General features: G+C 37.3%; 1 protein-coding gene across 6 annotated transcripts; it reads left to right on the top strand.

Moving 5' to 3' along the window:
* The first annotated feature begins 2,034 nt into the window (after positions 1 to 2,034).
* Positions 2,035 to 21,113, top strand: LOC147410623 (uncharacterized). Of its 6 annotated transcripts, none has more exons than XM_086437532.1 (7): positions 2,035 to 2,184; positions 3,264 to 3,749; positions 3,839 to 3,988; positions 4,087 to 4,224; positions 19,309 to 19,356; positions 19,603 to 19,892; positions 20,424 to 21,113. In XM_086437532.1, exons 1-7 carry the CDS (start codon positions 2,139 to 2,141, stop codon positions 20,514 to 20,516), a joined length of 1,251 nt encoding a protein of 416 aa, XP_086293658.1. In that variant the 5' UTR covers positions 2,035 to 2,138; the 3' UTR covers positions 20,517 to 21,113. The 6 variants fall into 6 exon arrangements, with proteins under 6 accessions (XP_086293658.1, XP_086293652.1, XP_086293678.1 ...); XM_086437526.1 differs by having other exon boundaries at positions 19,456 to 19,892; XM_086437552.1 differs by lacking the exon at positions 20,424 to 21,113 and adding an exon at positions 19,456 to 19,548 and having other exon boundaries at positions 19,653 to 19,822.
* The last annotated feature ends 487 nt before the right edge of the window (positions 21,114 to 21,600 follow it).

Here is a 21,600-nt window from a genome sequence, read left to right as displayed (position 1 = left end):
TCTATTATAGGGCCGAAATTACACTTAACGACCTTTATCAGTAAGCACAGATAAAATTGATCTAATTGAAAATGCTATAGTGAGATTTTTGTGAAGATGATGATAAAGACACAAAAAAGATTGATCTAACTCGGGGATGTTACAATGAGATTTTTGTGAAAAGGATGATTCTATGATGATAATTTCTTCAATGCTAGTCCTTGAGTTTCACTTTGACGGGTCATTATCGAGGGATTTTTATTTTTATAGGGTAAAATTGACACATGCATATTTGACATGTAATTAGGGTGGTTTTATATTTTTCTTAATTGTGTTTGGGGATTATTTGTAAATGAAGGGTAATTATGTAATTTTTCTTATATTCTTGGGTATTTTTTTTATAGAATAATTGTAATTACAAGTGAAATGATTTATTTTACAATAATTGTAATTGAAAGAGAAAGACTATTTTGTTATAATTATAGAAGAAGTACAGAAGGAATATTCTCTAATATGTGAAAATTGTAAGTGAGAGATGGAGTACTCTCTAATAATTATAAGTTGTAAGTGAAAGAGTTAATTGTAATTTCAAGAATCTCCTTCTATAAAGAGAGGATGGGTCTTAGAAAATATGCATAATTTTATAAAAATAATTTATATCCAGATCAGAGAGATAATGAAAATGAAGAGAGAGAAATCTAGAAGATTTAGAAGAGAGAAAAAGTAGATTTAGAGGGGAAAAGTGGAGAAGAAAACTAAGAAAACTTTATTAATGAAGCTTTAGATCCCCTAAATTCTCTAAATTCTTACTTTTCTTCTTATTTTTATTAATGAAACTCATATTTAAATTGCATTTTCCTTCCAATTTCATGTTTTTTTTTTTTTTTTTCAATTTCTCTTTTCTTTGATTCTTTCTTTCTATTTTAATATATACATTTCTTTAATTATATTTATAAAGAACACTTAAAATCAGATCAACAATATAAATTGGAATCAATCACCTTGCCGTATTGCGAGGTTGGATTCTCGATTCTCTTCCTTGTGGTGGGGACGAGATCAACTAAAAACTCATTAATATTCTCCCAATAATTTCAGATCTTTAAATAATCCTGAGAAATTATGCTCAAAGAATAATTCTAGATCTGAAAATCTGAATTGAGAGAGAGAGTTACGAGAGGAGGAAACACTTCCATCTCAACCGTTTTTTGATGGAACGTAAGCTAAAATTCAATAACATTTTTAAAGGAGATATTTTAGGTATTAATTCCTTGAGTTTTGGTCTATGTGGCTTGTATCGAGGTGTGAGATGATGGTTTCCTATCCTCCACCCTGGTTGCATATGCTCCTCACTCTTTTGCAAATAAAAATCATTGGTTCTGAACATGAGATGCCGATCACGTAAGTAATAAGAGAGAAATTTTTTCTCTACTGTCCGCACATCAATTGCCCATAAATCTTAATTTTTAGATTTCAAATCTTAAAAAGTATTGTGGGATCCACATGGATTATCATATTGCGAATCGAATATCACAATCTTCTAGATTTAATGAAAAAACTCATGCTTAAAAAAAAACGGTTTTTTGACCTTGATCAAAGGTGTTAAAAATGGATAGCTACCGGACACTCAAATTAAAAATAAAATTCAACGGTGAAAAATAACTTTTAATATTTTATTTATAGAATTTCATCCTCTACCACATTATAAGACTATGTTATTGGATCATGTTTTTAAAAGCCACGAGGTGATCAAAACAGGAAATTCGTTATTTCGGTGTGGGTAGGTGAGAAATATTTTTTCCTCTTATTGCTTCACATGTAAAAATGGCGTTGGGCTGTGAGCAAACAATCACTCATAATAATGTAGTCAAAATTTGAACTATCGGTGCAAATGTTTGGACAGTGAAAGAGGTTCTTAGAATTTGACTCGACAGGTTACATCAACTTTTCATCTTTGTATTCCGAGTCACTTTCAGTCGAGTCGACTCCGCTGAGTTTCAAATTGACTCGACGGGTTTTAAAACTATAAACGAAGTCGATGCGGGTCGTTGGGAACAAAGCTAAACGAAGTCACTGATTTCTGCTGTGGTTATCGAAGCAGGGTTGCAAGTTAAGGGCAGCTTCAAGTGGTTCTTAGAGCAGTTCGATCTCTCTTATCAACAATGGCTTTATCATCCCAACATGCTCAACATCATGATGACTGCGCTGGTAATGAAACTTGGGTTTTTTCCATAATTATACTCTTTCCGTCATTCAAAGTTTAATTGAATTTATAAATAAATATAGTAAAAAATTAGATTGATTTTCAGACACATTTTGGTTAGTATTTGAGGTACACGTGTTCTGAAACTATAGAAATGACCTAAAATACCGTCGTCTTCAACCTACAGCCAAAGCCCCTTTTGTTTGATTTGATTTTTTTTTGGGTCATTGTGAAAATGGGTTCAATAGGTTTTGAACCCATCTCGTTGGATCAATACTGCATCATCATCAAAGAAATGAAAAGAAAAGAAAAGAAAGGAAAGAGAGAAGAAATTCAGTTTCTTTATATCTTGTTTGGTTTAATCATGGAAAACTAAAGTTTGGAGAGGAAAAAAATGGTAAAGTCGTAATTTTTAATATTTTTATTATTAGTCATGAGCATTTCTTTTCTTTATTTTTCCATTTCTATCTGATTTGGAGAGGGAGAAAAAACTGACCCTTTTTTCTATTCGTTATTTTTCTTTTCTCTCCTCACTTAACAATCCAAATAAGAGAAATGGAGAAAAACTCACTTCTTTTTCTTTTCTCTCCATTTCTCTAAATCCAAACACATTGCTAGGATACATTTTTTCCCCGGTTAAGAAACATTAGATATGGTGTTTATCCTTTTGAGAGATTTGTTTCCATTAAGATTGTTTCCTTGAGATTATATAAGCAGGTAATTGAGTCTAAGAAGTCCAAATAATTTTATGAAATAAAAAACTTTCTAATGAGGTGAACCCATTAATTTTTGCTTCTTTGATCCTGAATTTATCAGAGTTTTTGTTTCTTATCCACATCCCTCGATCATGTAATTCTCCACTTCACCTGGCTAGCCTCCTTCAACTAATCTCTTTAGAGGAGCATGCCATCTGTTTGAAAACATAGGGGGTTATCTTAAATATTCCTCGACACATGGAGGGGTATGTCTAAATCCCCCGCCGCTCACTCACCCCAAAAAAAAAAAAAAAAAAAAAAAAAAATGATTTTGAGAATTTTGTTTCTTTCTGCTCTTAATTTCATTGTTTGCATCTTGTCTATGGTAGATGGAAACTGCAAAGACCCCTCTTGTTATTTGCCACTATACAAAGCTGCATCTGATGGTGATTGGGAAGAGGCACAAAGGTTCTTCAAAGATGACAATTCTGCCATGACTGTAGGGATCTCAGGATCATCCAAGACCGCTCTCCACATTGTGGCAATCTCCGAACAAATATTGTTTGTGGAAAAGCTGGTCAAAGCGATGCCTGAAGAAGCACTAGAAAAGAAAGATTCATCAGGTCATACTGCTCTTTATTATGCAGTTGTGGCTGGAAACATTAAGGCAGCAAAGGCAATGGTGGAAAAGAACCCAAGATTGCCACAAATCCAAAATAATTCAAGTATTACACCAATACTTGAAGCAGCTCTACTAGGTCATAAGGAGTTGTTGAGGTATCTCTGTGAAGTAACGAAAGACATAAATCCAAGTCCATATAGAGGTCAAGATGGTCTTCGCCTTCTCAACGCTGTAATAGCAGCAAAGTTCTATGGTAACAAAATTCTTACTAGTTATCAATATTGTGTATGTACTTTTTCAAAATTAGATATACAATTTTATTTTTTGTCTTGATACATGTAGATATAGCACTTGATCTGATCGAGCTTTACCCAGAATTAGCTACTACGAGAGATCGATCTGGGAAATGTGCATTGCATGTTTTGGCTCAAAGGTCTTCTGCGTTTAGGAGTGGAAATGGACTAGGATTTTGGCAAAATTGCATATATTCACGTTGGTCTCTATCAATCTTCTATTACTTATGTCTTTTTATATGTGTTTAGAGAAGTGTGAATACATGCTAGTCTAATTAAAACATATGTTTCTTGAAGTGGTTCATGTCCAAGAAAATTCCATCTCCAAACAACAAGGAAGAGGAGATGTGGAGGACCACTGCACAGAGAACTCAAAGGACCACACAAAAATGGTCTCCTCATTCCACCTTCTCCTTTTGCGTCAAATCATTCAAGGTGAGTGAAAGTCCATTAGTTTCCATTTGTTTCATTGTCCTTTTTTCCTTCAATTTTGCAATTTAGAAGGATGATTATATAAGAAATGACAAGTAAATTGGGTCAAGTATATTAAAAAAAATTGAAAACATGAATGTCTTTTTCCTATCTTTCACTTTTCCCCTTCATATTAGATCAGAGAGATGCATCCAATCACTATCGATGTATCCCATCACAATATGGAAATTCGTGGTGTAATAAGGAAATTTTTGGAATGTCTAGGTCGATTAGGTATTGTGGTGTTAGATTCCAGTTGATAGTGCTGATGGACTTTGCCTCATAGGTCTGAAGTCACTCCTGCCACCTCCTTGCTAATGTTAGTGTGGTACCTGCCAAAAACTCTTCGATGCTCAAGTTAGAGAAAAAGAGGAATAATCAAACGTACTGGTTAGACCTCCAATCTGTCAAAAAGATCAATTTCTCTGTACTAAATGTGCTATTTATAGATCCTTCTTTCGAATTAGGGTTTCTCTTTCTCATGAGGGGTGATCCCGGAGAATCCCCTGATTCCTTGGATCCTAAACGGAATGGGGATCTTTTGGATTGGATATGCTATATTGGGAAGATCTTCTCCGAGATCTCTGGGCTTGACGTGCGCATATTAGAATTATGGGCATCTTTTGACCAGGTCTACCTTGCTTGGCAAACTAGGTCTTATTCAATGCTGGGTTAGACTAAGTGCTCTCTGCTTTGACATGCCCTTCTACTGGGTAGTGCCTGTATGCTGATATGCGCATGGTACCACTCAACCGGCTTGGACACGTGTACGATCTAGATAACTGAGCGGTTATTTCCCTCTACAATTACCCTCTTTTGAGGAGAAGCGAAGTCTCGTCATCTTCTCGAGACACATAACATTTTTCTCATTGGCTGTCTTGATTATCTATAATTGCTTCTACTCTTAATGAATCGATGTATTTAATGCAATGTCATTTCAAATCATTTCTGACAGCTAAGACGAATCATCTTTCATCTGTGTCCGTCCACGTGTCCCACTATCAACAACACTACGCCCCAAATTGCGACGTTTATGATGGATTAGGCTGTATTTCCAGACGTACATACTCCTTTACATTCTCTTATAAATAAGAGACTTTGTGCAAACTCTTTTCTCTTGTTGTGCTGCTGCTTTCTGTGATCTCGTTTCTTTGCATTTTGCAAAAAATTCTCTCTTTTTTTTCTTTCTGGTTCACTGCCATTTTTATCTTTTTCAAGTTGAGGTAATCTTCTTTTTTTGCCTTTTCTTTTCTGCAATCTTAATTTCTCAATAGCTGTCAACATGACTCAACTTTGGAGGGGGTTCTATCTCTGCTTCTGTTTTTATTTGGGTGTGCAAAGACCCCAAGAACCCTAACGAATGTCGTCAGGGGGAGATAATGGTCTATGCCGGCCAAATCAAGGTTGGCTTTAGTTTCCTTCTCTATCCATTCCTCAGGGAGGTGTTGAGTAAGATAAACCAGGCTCCAGGCCGAATGTTTGGCAACTTTTATCATTTGGTGGAGATAGTGGAGAAGATGGGTATAACTCCCAATGACTTCGGTGGTGTTTGTTACCGCTTCAAAACGCGGATTCTACTGCGTTTGCGGTGTGAATCTGCGTTTTCGGTGTGAATTATCGTTTGTTAAAAAAATGCGTTAAGAATTTGCGTTTTTAAACGCAGATTTGTAAAGCGGAGAAAAGGCGCTTTTTTATATTGCGTTTGCAGGAGAATCCAAACATTGAAAAACGGTTCCAGTGAAATGACGGGACTGCCCCCGATATAAGTTTCTTCTCTTCTTCACTTCTTCTCTTCTCTATCGACAGAGCCACATACAGTAGCTCTTCTTTCTCGATTGAACCTCACACATCACGCTCACACAACTCTCTCTCTCTTCTCGATAGCACGCAGCTGTTCTTATTGATATAACGAAGAAGAAGAAACTGCTTCAATGGCTTACACTCTTCTGCGTTTGCTTCTCTAAGCCTCGCTACGTTTCTTCAGAAATCATAAAAAACGAAGTAAGATTCAAAGACAAACCCTAACTTTTTGTTTGTTTTAAAGCTATTTTTTCATCTCTGCAAATGTTTCTTCTTTGTGATGAGTTCTATTTCTTACCGAAATAAAAATAATAATAATAAATAAATAAAATTTAACCTAAGATCGAAGTAAGAGAGAGAGGGAAAGATTGTAAGATACACGAATCCTCGTTCGCCTCTTATATAACATTCGATTGATGCCCTTTTTCTGATTCCTCTTGGTCATTTTTGCTCCTTTAATCTCAACTAAATTTACTATTTAAAAAAAAAATTGTTCAGCTACTAATGGGTTATTGAACTTTGGTCACCTGAATCCAAGCTTTCTCAGAAAAAAAAAAAAAAAAAAAAAAAAAAAACTGATTTAAGGGCTTGTTTTGGTTACTGCCTTTGAATGAAAGGGTTTTCTAAAATATCTTTCTTTTGTCTCAAGAATGATACAAACAGTCCCCTTACTGTTATAATCTAATTAGGGGTTGAGGAGATTGTTTGTAGTCGATTTTGAGAATTTTTGTAAACATTTGATAGATTCTATTTTATTTATAAAAAAATTACATTTCTAATGGTAAACCTTGTCATGTTTGATATGTTACACTTTCAATTTCATGTTTCTTGAACACCTCAGTTTTTTTATTTATTTATTATTATTATTAATAAATAAAATTTTATTGAAGCAAAGAAAAGAACTAAGAGGCGGTCTTCTTGACTGACCAAACAAACATGACAAAACAATAGAAAATCAACAAAGTGAAGATCCCAGCTTGTTAAGTTGGTAAAGGTCTTGGGTGTTGATACCACGAATCTTGGTTCAAAATCGATCTTCGCTCACTAACCAACTGTCTTCTTTGCCTTCTAGTTCTTGCCCTCCATTGCTTTCTAGTTCTTGCACTCCAAAGAGTAGAAGAATTTTCTTCCCCCTATTTAGGTTGGATTTTTGTTGTTCGCTCGGGAAAAAGAATGCGAAAAATAATTTTCTTCCCACTGTTTAGGTGTTGATTTTTTGTTCTTCATGTTCAATGATTGTTTTCTATTTTAAATAGTGGGAGATAATGGATGATTATTGAAAAAGACCATAAATACAATGCACTCTTCCTTGGTACACTACAAATGATTTGCATTGAAATTTTTTTAAAATGCAAATGGTTTGCTATGAATGATTTACTATTGCTTGGTAACCATTGGGAAATCTCTTGTGAATCTTTTTTTGTGATGGGTTGATCTTTATAATACAAAAATTCATTGTTATTTTGCAAATGATTTATGGTACTTTTTGTACCGCATAGCTTTTGTTGAAATTTGTTAAGAATTTAGGTGATCCATACAATTTTTTTTTGCAATGCAAATCATTTTTTAATTGTGTAACCAAGCACCAGTAAAATTGATTTTAGAAAATCATTTGCATTTGCAAGTGATTTGCAGTGTACCAAGTGCAAAATGGAAATGGGTTGGGGTTATGAACTTATAATATGATCGAGTCAATTCCATGATTATAAGTTCATTTCATACCAAACTAGAACGGAATAGGGTTATGTACATTTCATTTCAGACAATTCCATTTTTAGTTTATTGGATTGTTTATTATGCAGGTATTTTGTTTATTAGGAAAATTTTATATGTCCATTTTTAAGAGGAGATGTTATCGAAATTTCTATAGAATTATAAAATTTTTATAATTTTTTAAAGAATTATAAACTTTTTTAAATTAAAATCATTTCTTTTATAAATTTTTAATATAAAATTATTATATTTATATATATTTAATGTAATTATATATTTATAAGGGTATTCTGATAATTTTTGATGCATTCTGGGTGCATTATCAACCTTAAGGGTATTCTGGTCATTTTACTCTAATACAGCAAATTCCAGAAGCTATATCAAACAATAATTACCTGATTCTGGTAAATAGCATAACACTTTTACAAAAGCTCTATCAAACAAACTTTTCAATGTTTCAGCTTCTGACAGCAGATTCTGACAGCAGATTCTAACAGCAGAAGTTGACAGCAGATTCAGGCAGCTGAATCAAACGGGGTCTTCCTCTCTAAGTACAATTTGAAAGCTATCCCCCAACGCCCTGGGTACTATTCGTTGTCCTCTAAGAGTGCAGTAGTTGCACTGGCTCCGTCTCTCCCCCGTACTGACAAAAGGTGGTACAAGGACCCCTTGATTGTCTCTGGGAACTGGGAGTTCGTGTTCCTTTCAGACATTCCAAGGTAAGATTAGTTTCTAGGTGCTTAACTGTGTTTAACTCTTCAATTATGTCTGTAGTTGAACCTAATTTTGATCTTACTTTCTTTTCTCTCCACAGATTCTGCTGCCCTTTCTGCTGTGAGGCTAGGAAAGAGCAATGCAGAGCATCCAAAAATAGGAGGTTAGTGGCAGTGGGCCTCCAAACCAGGGTTGCTGAGGAGGTGGTGGAGGGAGATTAGATCTATCCTTCCTTTTCTGTTTTGCTTCAGCCACCTGCACGTCGACTTCCTTTGATCAGCTGAACAGATCTCGGAAGATTTTCCTTTTCCCTTTGCCTTTATTTCTGCCCTTCCTTCTCCTCCAACCCTCTTAGGGTCCTCCAACACCATGAACATTGACCTTTCGGAGTTTCCTCTCCTTTACTCCTGTCGTCAAGGCTACTCCTCCCTCTGACCAGGGTAAGAAAAAGAAAAAGAAGAAGCTGGCCCCTCGTGCCTTCACTCACACTAGAAAAGTAGGCCAGCTGGTCTTAGTGCATGGAGAGTCAGCTGCTCATACTTCTGCTTCTGCTTCTGCTTCTACTATTGTTGTTGCTCCTGTTGAGCTTCTTGAGGAGATTCATGCTCAGGCAGTGCAGAGCTCAAACACCATCAAGGAGCACAGTCCTGTTTTTGAATTTCAGCCGCGCAAGAGGTGCAGGCTGAGCTTCCTTCCCCTCCAGGGGGGCCTGATCAAGAGGGTCCCAGTGACCTTTTGATTCCCTTGGAGGAAATTGCATTCCCTTGGAAGAGTCTTAGGGTCCTCCTCCAGGATGGAAACGAAACGACTTTCGGTCCCGTTTTGATCATATTTACAATAGGAGCTACGGGGTAAGGAACCCCGTCATTGATGCCTCTCTACTCTCCTATTCCATTTTCCTCAAGGACTGGGATGTTGCTGACCGAGCCAATGCTGACCTAGGCTTTGGTCGATTTGTTCATGGCCTTTATCAGGTAGTTCTCTACTCTTCCCACACCGTTCATTTCTCTTCATGTTTTACTCACTTAACTGCTTTATTCTTCTTGCAGGCCAACACCTATGGTACTTTGACCTTCTTGAAATGACGTGAAGCTGAGAACCAGGCTACTACTCTGACTAAAGAGTATGAGGAGAAAATCACTCTACTCCAAGTTGAACTGATCTCCTCTAGCCAATTTTTCCAAGAGGATAAAGAGAAAATGGAGGCTAATTTGAACCAATTTTCCAAGGCGAACTTAGACTTGGAGGCTAATAATAATAGACTGGCAGATTTTTAGGATTCTCCAACTGGAATTGGCCAGCCACAAGGAGAGAGTGCAGAGGAGAGATGTAGAGTTGGTGGATCTCCAAGAGCGGATACAGCAGCAAGAGCTTGAGCTAGGTTCCCTCAGGGTTGGTCTTGAAATAACTAAGGCAGTGCAGGCCAAGGAAGATGAGGTTGAGATCAAGAAATTGCTGGGGCAACTACAAGCCTTATACTCTCGGTTGGCAAATGAAGTTTCTATCAAGGCCAATCACGAAGGTTTTGAGGTTGTTCGGCTCCAGTATGAGGAGGTGGATGAAGAAGACAATGAGGATTATGATGGCCCTAAAGGTCCTCCTTTCAAAGAGATTTTGAGTTGGTCTGGTAACTATGGGTGAGCCCCACCCTTCCAGCTAGATGAGGAGGGGGAACCTCGTTGCTATCCTTGACAGAGTCCCAGGTGAACTCATTGAGGCTGGGCAAACCATAGATTTGGATCAAGCCAGAACGACTAGTTCCCCTGCCCATGCTAGTGATCTGCCTCCTGTCCTGTTATTAACGTCAATCTGGACGAGACAGTTGATCCTCCGAATCCCAACCTTGCTGAGGTCTCTTTTCTTGCCCACCAGCCATCTGTCGTCGAATGAAGACCTATTTCTTGTTTTTAGCTGTACTCGTCTTCTTACTTTGTTTTCATTGTTGTTTTCTATACTCTCTAATTTTTGGGATCTCTCGTACTCCTTATGTCATTAATGGAAAATCTTATTTTCATACCAATAGTTGTTTTACTTTTAACATAAACTTTATTTTTTCGCACTGTTTGCGCTGCATACTCAACTGCTAGTCTGCTCTTTTAACTTAACATGGACTTTAACAATCTGCTTTACTTCCTCTTTCTGTGCTGCGCGCTCAACTGCTATACTTCCTTTAACATAAGCTTTACTTTTTCGCACTGTTTGAACTGCATACTCAACTACTAGTCTGCTCTTTTAACTTAACATGAACTTTAACATTCTGCTTTACTTACCTTTTCCCCCCCGGTTCTACCTTAAGTTTCTCTTACTTAGGTAGAATCTTTTTCGTAAAAAAGTACTTCAATGAGTTACTGCCCTTCGATAAGGCTCTAACTCAATGTTACGCAGGATATTACTTAATTCTTTCATGGCATAGTTGCATAGTATTCTTGTCATTAAGTAGAGCTGCATCCTAGGATCTCGTGCTTCAAACGTCTCGTTGACGTGGTTGACTACTAGCTGTGAGTCACTGTAGACTGTAGTCTCTGCTACCCCCCAGCCTTGCCAACGAATTGAGGCCGAGTAATATTGCCTCATATTCCACTTCATTGTTTGATGCTCTGAATCCCAGTCTGACTGTCTTTTCTATCCTGGAGCTGTCAGGAGTGATCAATACCATCCCTATTCCTGACCCTTCCATATTTGAAGACCCATTCACCTAGACTCTCCATCCTGGATGGTTGTTTACTTCTTGTCCTCTTTCTCATTTTCTAGCTCTTCTACTAGCTGATCTTTTCTTTCTTCTACTGGAAAGTTTGCTACTACTTGGCCTTTCAGCGAAATTCTAGGCTTGTATTCAAGTTCAAATTCTACTAACTGCACAACCCATTTTGTCATTATGCCCGATCCTTTTGTCTTTCCCAAGACAGACTTCAGGGGGTACTCTGTGATGACCTATACTCGGTGCGCTTGAAAGTACGGTTTCAAACGCAAAGTCATGTAAACCAAAGCTAATCCCCTTTTCTCGATTTTGGAATAACTTGTTTCTGTATCGATGAAGATCTTGCTCAGAAAGTAGATGGGTTGCTCTGCTGCTACGCCAGCCCTGACCAGGACTGAATTGAGTGCACATTCAGAAATCGTTAAGTACAACCCAAGTTTCTCTCCAACTTTTGGTTTGAAGAGTATAAGTGGCTGGTCCAGGTACTTCTTCAGCTCTATGAATGCTTGCTCACATTCCTCTGTCCACTCAAACTTGGAGTTTTTCCACAATAGTTGGTATAGAGGCCTGTATTTATCTAAAGACCTAGGTATGAATCTATTAAGGGCTGCAACCCTTCTTGTTAACTTCTGGACTTGCTTCTGCGTTTTTGGGGATGGCATCTCTAGTAGTGCTCTAATTTGATCTGGATTAGCTTCTATGCTTCTCTTCATAACCAAGTAGCCCAAGAACTTCCTCGAAGTTAATGCAAAAGTGCATTTCTCCGGGTTAAATTTCATCCCCACTTTCCTTACTCGCGTAAAGACCTCTTCCAGATCAACGACATGATCTTCTTTCTTCTTGCTCTTCACCAGCAAGTCATCAATGTAAACCTCCGCGGTATTCTCCAGCAGATCTCTTAAGAGCTTTATCGCCAGTCATTGATAAGTTGCTCTTGCATTCTTCAACCCGAAGGGCATAACTTTGTAGCAGTAAAGCCCTTGCTCTGTGATGAATGTTGTATTCTCTTGGTCTGCTGGATTAAATTGTATTTGATTGTAGCCTGAATAGCCATCCATAAAGGACAACCTTTCGTGACCTGAAGTTGCATCTACTAATTGGTCTATTCTCAGCATAGGAAAGCTATCCTTTGGGTAGGCCTTATTTAGATTCGTAAAGTCAATACAAATCCTAACTTTCCCATTCTTCTTCAGCATTGCCACAATATTTGCTATCCAATCAGGGAATTGCACTTCCCTGATAAATCCTGTTCTAATCAACTTTTTCACCTCTTCGTTTACTGCTTCTCTGAAATGAGGTGCTTATCTCTTTGGCTTCTGTTTTATTGGCTTGACAGTTGGCTCAACGTTCAAATGGTGGCAGATTACCTCGGGGTTGATCCCCGACATTTCTTTTATGGACCAGGCAAAAACATTATGGTTCCTCTTCAAGCAATCTATTAGCTCTTTCAGTTCTTCTAATGCCAATTCTGCTCTTACCCCAATCTACCTATCTTCCCCTATATCCACCATTTGGATGTTTTCTAGGCATGGGGGTTCTACAGGCTCATTTTCCCCCACTATAACTGCTATTGCTGAACATTCTCTTCGGAGAGCTTTTCTTTGTCCAATGTACACACCTGGGCTGCTACTTGATCTCCTCTTATATCCCACATCCCTTGCGACGTTGGGAATCTCAAGGCCTGGTAGTACGTTGAAGGTACGGCCCTCATTTCATGGGTCCACCATCTGCTCAGTATGATGTTGTATGGGGAACTTGCTTCGACAACCATAAATCTGGTCGTCAAGGTAATCGGTCCTGCCTACATAGGCAAGACTATTTCTCTCCATATTGGCTTGTCTTTCCATTAAACCCGATCAAAGGGGCTCCTGCCTAGGTAAGCACATTCGTGCTAAGACTCATCTTCAGAAAAATTGAGGCGTACAAAATGTCGACTGAACTGTCGCTATCAATCAACACCCTCTTGAGAGTGAAAGTGCCTATCTAGAGGGTTACCACCAGGGCATCATAATGGGGTCTTGCTACCCCTTCCAAATCTTTATCCGTGAAAGTCACGGTTTGCTCTCCTTAAGGCTCTGTCTGCTCTGTGGGCCTGCTTCTTATTGTATAGACTTGGGCAAGGTGCTTTGCTCACCGCCTCTTGTTTCTTTCCTCAACCTAGTCTTGTGCTTAAGGACAATGTGTATAACTACTGCCCTTCCATCCTAACCTTCAACAGGTGGTTAATCAGGTCTTTGATTCTTGTCTTGGGATGGATTCTCTCTCTGTCTTTTGGGTAGGTCCATCAATTTGCCCTGTTCTACTAATCTCTACAGAAACCTTCTCAAGGCCTGGCACCTATTGGTTGTATGTGCCCGTACCTTGTGATACTCACAGTATCGCTCATCTCGATTTATCTGATCTTGAGGAAGTGGCGCTGGCCATACAAAGTAAGGCTCATTCGCAATGAGCGATAATATTTCGGTAGGGGGTATAGAAAAATACGTCCCCTCTCTTCTCTGCTTCTTGTCTTGCTCGAGCGGTCTTTTTTTGCTCTACTGCTGTGGTTAATACTACTTGCTGGGCTTTACCACAACGTGTACTACCTTGCTCTTCCCGGTTGAGTTCTGGGGATCATCTTCCAATCTGATGTACTTTTTTGTTCTTTCAAATAGATCACTTAGTGTCTCCGGTCTCTGCTTCACGATAGACCTATACAACCCCTGAGGTCGATGGCAAAGAGTTTCTGAATGCTACTACAACCGTTCTCTCATCGCAACTCTCCGGGGACATTGCTTCTTCCTTGAACGTTCTTGTGAAATCTCTGAGGCTTTCCCTAGACTGCATTCTCATGCTGAGCAGAGTGTTTACGTCTCTGCCACTCTTCCTGTTGCCAATGTATCGTATTACAAAGGCAGTATAAAGTTCCTCAAAAGAAGCTATTGATCCACACGGCAATTTATGGAACCAGGTTAATGTGTTTCCCTGCAAACTAGAAGGGAACAACCTACACAATAAGCCTTCATTCCCTTCCCACAGTGTAAGCATCTGTCGGAAGTGGAATAAATGCTTTACTGGTCCTTCATCCTAGAGTAAGGGGTGAAACGTGACGGTGTGAACTTCTTCGGGATTTTTTTCGCCAAGATCTCCGGTGTAAATGGAGATTTCTGAATTCCCCTAACAGTTTGCGTTGCCACCGTGCCAATATCCGTACTCTTCATCATCCCTTTATCCTTTTAGATCATCTCTCTGATCTCTTCTCGAGTCAGACCCATTGTGGGCTCTGCTCGAGTAGTTGCAGTGGCAACTTCTGTTTTTCCTTCTCCTGTTGGGATTAACGGTTAAAAACTTCTTTCTGTATTTGAAGCACGATCATCTTTTGCAAGAGGATGAGGATCTTTCTGAGAAAATCTTGTCTTGCTTGTTGTTGGTTCTTAAAACGCTGAGTCAAGTTCCAATTGTGTTCAGCCAAGTCATCCATCTTCTTATGCATTTCCTTTTACTGCTTCTTTATGGCTTCTAACATTGCCAAGAGTTGGGCATCTACTGTTGGTACTGTGGGTGGAGGTACATTGACTTCGATAGTTCTAGCGGATCTCCCCATTGTTTTGACTGAAATCAATAAACTATTGGGTTCCCACGGATGGTGCCAGATTTGTGGTGTCTGATTCTCGTTGACGGTGCTAATGGACTCTACCTCACAGGTCCGAAGTCACTCCTGCCACTTCCTCACTAGTGTCGGCGTGATACCTGCCAAAAACTCTCCGACGCTCAAGTTAGAGAAGAAGAAGAATAATCAAACGTACTGGTTAGATCTCCAATCCGCCAAAAAAATCCATTCCTCTGTGCTAAACGTGTTATTTATAGATCTTTCCTTCGAATCCCCTTCTCACGGGGGTAATCCCGGAGAATCTCCTGATTCCTTGAATCCTAAACGGAATGAGGATCTTCTGGATTGGATATGCTATACTCGGAAGATCTCTTCCGAAATCTCTGGGCTTGACGTGTGCATATCAGGATTATGGGCATCTTTTGACCAGTCTACCTTGCTTGGCAGACCATGTCTTATTCAGTGTTGGGCTCCTCTTCTAACCAGACCAGATACTCTCTGTTTTAACTTGCCCTTCTACTAGGTAGCGCACGTATGCTTATCAGCGCATGGTACCACTCAACTAGCTTGGACACGTGTATGGTCTAGATAACTGAGCTGTTATTTCCCTGTACAGGTATATTATAGATCAATTAGATATTAATTAATAATTTTCATTTATAAAAAAGTTAACTCAATTTTCTAAGTTTTTGATCATGTAATTTTCTATTTGTTTTGATATTCTTTTGGTTGTAGTTTTACATACATTCTAACAATTACAAGAATAACAGAATGCGGAATTAAATTGAAAAAACGTGATTCTTGATCACATATATATCCTCAGTTTGGTTAGAATTGAATACATACCAAGGTCCTCTCTATCATGCCAATCTAATAAAGGATTTACATAAGATTGAGTCATACCTTGGCATCAAAAATCTGGAGAATTTATCAACTAATTATTGTTGTAGAAGGGAACCTAATAGACCCCTTTGTGAGTTGTTGTTATTATAGATTAGACTCACCTTCTCTCTCCCTTTCTCTTGATTGGATCAGCTAAGGTGTTCAAAAGTGATGGAATAAAATCAACAAAGTTGACACTGTAATCGGGGAGCCGATCCAAATATATAGATGAGAGCAAGATGGCTTAGATTTCCTCTATTATTAGTTTCCTAATCCATCAATGTTACTAATTCTAGTCTTTAAGAGGGTTCCCATTCGAGTTCTAATGAAGTAATGATTTGGGTTACTATGGGATCCATGTTACTAAAACAATGCAAATCATGGAGGCTATTGGACCACACTAAATCGTAGGTCTATTACTTTTAACATTGTTACAATGTCATTGGTCATTGGACCTTAAAGAATTTTAATTCTCCATCGAGTAATCACACATTTCTTAAAAGAACACAAAGATTAAAAGACCATTGCCAACTCATATATTATTTATTTCTCTCTTTTACAATATATATTTTCCTTTTTTTTTTGTTCGGAAAGTGAGATTACTGGTTAGTAATTAGGAGGTGAAGATGGATTTTGAACACAATAGTCATCGACTTTAACCAACTTTGCAAGCTAGCACCTTTTTTCTATCTTACCATGTATAAATGTACGTAGTATAAGTTTGTGTCTCCATCGTATTTGAATATCTTTTTCAGAATTACATGCTTGTCAAGTGAAAAATAAAGGACACATCCCAACTCATTAACTATTTCTTCAACTCAACTCAACTATACACAGATTTTATTCTCGCTTTTGGGGTCTATAAGTAATAAGGTTTTAGACAGCTGAAATTAATATCCAATGAATCGTTCTCAATGCAAGAGAAATAATTTACCTAGCATTACTAACTAGGTAAATTTCTTTCCTAAAAAATAATGGTTCAAATGGATTAATCTCCATTATATCAGCTATTCATTGAACGGCTGGATCATCTAACATGACCCCAAAAGTGAGAGTATACCTACAGAGTAGGCTATTTGAGCTTGTGATTAAGTAATAGATGGGGTTTGGAGATTAAGGACTATATATACAAGTGGGCCAAACACTATAAACATGGGAATGAAATGCAATATGAGGTTTCTCCATTTGACCAAGTTTTGGAAAAGGTTTGATCTTCAAGAAAGCTCAATAAGTGCTAGAATAGGTACAACAACAGGTGATTTAGTGAAGAAGTCAAAAGATCTAGAACCGTACTGTCCATTATACCTTCCCAAGTCTATATAAGAAGGAGATCTCATCATTTGCAATCAAACTTATGAGAAAAGCTCAAGAAAAGTAATCCAAGTTTTCTAAGTTCTTAGAATGGATGAATGCCTTTAGAAGTTAAGGGAACTCCAAAGACTCATCAATGATGCTGATTTGGAATATAGGACATAATGCATAGGGATGTTAATTAAATTGAAGTGACATAGATTCTTGGTGTGTAGAGTAAGTATTACTGTTAGGTATTGAAACAGCTGAAGGTGTGACAGATCAAAGGAAGGGATGGTGAGAAAGACACTTAAGAACAATATTTTTATATTTTTGCTAAGCAAACGACTTAGTGGTTAATAATTAGATGATGAAGGCAGGTTTTTTGAACCCACGCCGGGGAGTCAATACTCAAATCTGTAAAAAAACATAGTGAGATGGCACCACTAGGTGGAAATTGGAAAATTTGACAAAAAAACTTGACGGGCCAAGGTTGACGAATTTTAGAAACCAAATTTTGATGGCCTAGGGATGTTTAAATTTTGATGTTCCCTAGATTCAATGGTTTAGAGCCGTCAAATTTCTCCCGCCCTCCATTAATTTGATGGCTTCGGCCCGTTGAAAAAAACATTTGACGCCTTAGTCTGTTAAATTTTATGAAATTCGATGGCCTTAAACCATCGAATATGGGCTTTTTTCACGTTGTGCACCTTCAAAGTAGGCTATAGTACCGAACCTCTGATATAATCTTGTATTTCTCACACTTATACCTTATTAACAAACTAGAGTTCACCTGTGCCTACGGCACTTGAGTTAAGGGGGTAAAAGCGAAAAAAATAAAAAATAAAGTTGGAGTAGTTGGTGGCAAGTTTAACACGACCTGCGGACACGGCTCGAAAACGACACGAAATTAGTGGGTTTGGGTCAAGCTTAATTGGGTTTAGGGTATCATTGAAGATTTTTAAGGTTAAAGGGGTCAAAGATTAAAAACAATAAAGCGAGTTAAAGGGTTAAGGAGGAAATATAGTAAAGTTATAGTGGATGAAGTATAAAAAAAATAAAGTGGGTCTCACAAAACTATAGCTTGATGGGAGGGTTAAGGGTATAAAAGTGAAAAAAAAAACAAAGTTGGAAGGGTATTATTAAAGAATTTTGAGGTTAAAGGGGTAAAAGATGAAAAATAATAAAATATGTTAAAAGGGATAACATTGAAAATATATTTAAGTTAGAGGAGTGAAAATAAAGTTAAGTGGGTAAAGAGAAAAAGAAATAAAGTGGGCCCCACACAAAAGTTTGTATCTCATCGACACCAACTCAATTGTGTTTTATTATATAGATATGCATTGTTTTATGTTGATGAAAAACCTAATGTTGGTAAATAGGGAAAAGTGAACTCAATATCATTGATCATTTGCTTGAATCCATCAAAATGGTAAGACTATCCTATGTTTGATGGAGAAAAATATTTCTATCAAACTTTTTTTTTTTTTGATCGATAATTTCTATCAAACTTTGGAAGTTGGAAGTGGGGCCAACCTGCGCTTCTCACTTTTGTGATAAGCTAAAAGTGGATCATTCACCAGACAATCTCTTCCTCACAGAACATGGTTAGGTGCCAAGAAGTGGTAAGTGAGAAGTGGGTCCCCTATTGTGTTCCCTAATTCTTTTTATCCTTGTTAGAGTCCTTCCACTCTTTCCTATGAACTCAAGAGGATTATTGGTGGCCACCCCTTGGGATTTATCCCAAAACACCTGGTATGTGTTGAAGGGTGACATGCTTGTCTCACGGGATTAGTCTGGTGCTCTAAGAGGCCTGGATACCCAAGGTATAAAAAAAAAGTGAATAGAAGCTTGAATTTCATCAAATATGAATTGCCATGATCATCGATTGAAGTGCTTTAAGGTTAATTTATTTTTATTTTCTTAAAATTTTTAATCAATTTCCTTACCTAAAATTTAGGTTATTTTGTAAAAATGGTTGAATATTTTGCAAAAAGTTACTAAATCAGTCATGGTTTTTAATATTTATGAAAATGACCATATATCTGATTTTGCAATTATTTATTTTTATCGAAACGGCTACATATTGTATGTCACATTTCCTATTTATTTATTCACCCCTCCTGTTAACCTACATTAAACACCACGGCATAATGGATTAAAGTTAGTTAATCAAATTATCCGCGCATCAGATGAAAATTTTCATGAAAAAAATGTAATTACAAAATCGAGCATATGACCATTTTCATAAGTATGACAAAAAATGTCTGGTTCATTAATTTTGGCAAAATACATCCATTTTTGTAGTTTCCTATAGAATTTATCTTGAGAGTTACTAAACAAATTTCATTTTTTATAAAAGCATCCCAGTGGCTCAATGGTCTCTTTTGGAATGTTGCAAAGCATCTAGGTAACGGTTACTCACCTTGGTCCTTCCAACTCCTCTTGTTTGCTCATTTCTTACATCACTTGAATTCACATATTTTTTGTAATTTGATTCTAATAACAGTGCCGTGTGTCAAGAAAGTATACGATACTAAATTAATGAATGGCCAAGCTGAAAAACTTGTCAAATGCATTTTTGATCGAGTGTCACATTTGGGTAATCACTCAAACATCACAGAGTTGATAAATGTCCCATTCTTGGTAGCTGCAGAGTACGGAACCGTTGATTTTATAACCACGTGTCTTCAAATTTTTCCTCAGTTGAAGTGGGTCCGCAATAAGGATTCTTATACCATACTTCATATCGCCATCGAGCATCGACAAGAAAAGGTTTTCAAACTCTTACAGAAAATGAGAGCATGTACAAATACTTTAGCATCTTATAATGTTACTGGTAGGAACAACATCTTGCATCTGGCAGCGAAATTGGCACCATCCCCAAAACTCAAAGCTATCTCGGGTTCAGCTCTACAAATGCAGAGGGAGCTCCAATGGTTCAAGGTGATATTACTAGGTTTTTATAGTTTATATTTTTAAATTCCTTTACCATTAAAAACCTAGTCTTTTCTCATATGTCGAAGGAAACTATTTTTGGGGGAATCTATCAAATCTTTCAAAAATTTTCCAAAAATCAAGGTAGGCAATGCTTCAAGAATCTGAATTTTGTATTTTATCCAAAAAAATGTACATTAACTCTAAAAATAATACTAAAATCACAATGAATAATTGAGAGTTGAAGGGAGAAGAGAATCATTGAGAGCCTTTTATTAACACAGATATGGGGCCTCAATGGTTAAAATTATGAATCTAATTTGAAGAAAATTACATCATTTAAAGTGGACAACCTTTTCGTCATACTAGGCCACAAGTTCCAAATAATATGTAATGAGTCGTTTGAAATAGAAATAGAAAAAGAACAAGAAAAATCTCCTTCTAGTCCAATCTTTCTTTCTCAAGCTTTCTTCCAATCAACTTGTTTTACTTTTTATGTAAATTATTCTAAATAATGTTGTTATATACTGTTTTGTGTAGGCTGTGGAAAAGATCTCAAAACCCACATACAGAGATTTACGAAACTCAGATAAAAAAACACCACAAGCTTTGTTTACAGAAGACCACAAATAGTTAGTTGAAAAAGGGGAGAAGTGGATGAGGGATATGGCATCATCTTGCTCAGTTGTGGCCACACTAATTTCCACGGTGGTCTTTGCCGCAGCTTTTACCGTACCAGGTGGAAATCGTAATGATTCAAGCATCACTAATGAATCAGGCATCCCTATTTTTCAAGAAAGCAGATACTTCATGTTGTTTGCCTTGTCAAATGCATTAGGGCTGATCTCTTCCTTAACTTCAGTATTGATATTCTTATCTATCCTTACATCACGCTATGCAGAAGAAGACTTTCTTGAGTCCTTACCCAGGAAGTTAGCATTTGGTCTTGCCACACTCTTCATCTCTATTGCAGGCATGGCAATAGCATTTAGTTCTGCCTATTTATCATGTTTGACCATCGATTTACATGGATTCCAATTCTGGTAATTTCACTTGCTTGTTTCCCAGCCATCTTTTTCTATTGCTACAGTTTCCCCTCTTTATTGAGATAGTCCGCACCACATATGGATATGACATCTTCCAACGACATAGTTGACTAATTTCATGAGTACTTCGATAGCATTGTATTAAATACATCACCTGATTTATAGAAATGAGTTTCTTATCTTACGTGTTTCTTATTTTATAAGCCCCAATGACAGCACCAGTGCCAACAACAGCAACCATGAAATAAAGTACATGCCTTAAATTACTAGAAAGACATTTTGTAAGTCTGGAAGCCTAACCTGAATGTCGTTTATCTCTATAACGTGTATGGTGTTAATGAGAAGGAAAATTATATATGCACTCCACTAATCTCTAAGGGCCCTCCAATTTCTATGGCACCTCTAATATTTAACTATTTGGTTAAGAGCACTCTATCTTTAAGGGCACCTCAGTTTTTCTTTTTTTTTTTTTAATTTTTTTTCTTCTTCTCCTCTTTTGGCACAATGAATCACAATGAGGTATGATCTATATTGTATAAGCACTTTTGGCATAAGTTTCACAATTCACAGTGTCAAATGTGCATTTTTGATATAAATGGAAGCATGTCAGATGATCACTTTTGACATGAATTTGACACAATCAACAAAGATGATCACAAGGAATGAAATGG

Source organism: Akebia trifoliata, chromosome 1 (genome assembly GCF_017979445.1).
Source record: "Akebia trifoliata isolate Shusen 1 chromosome 1, ASM1797944v1, whole genome shotgun sequence".
Lineage (NCBI taxonomy): Eukaryota > Viridiplantae > Streptophyta > Magnoliopsida > Ranunculales > Lardizabalaceae > Akebia > Akebia trifoliata.
This window is presented reverse-complemented; position numbering and strand designations above follow the sequence as displayed.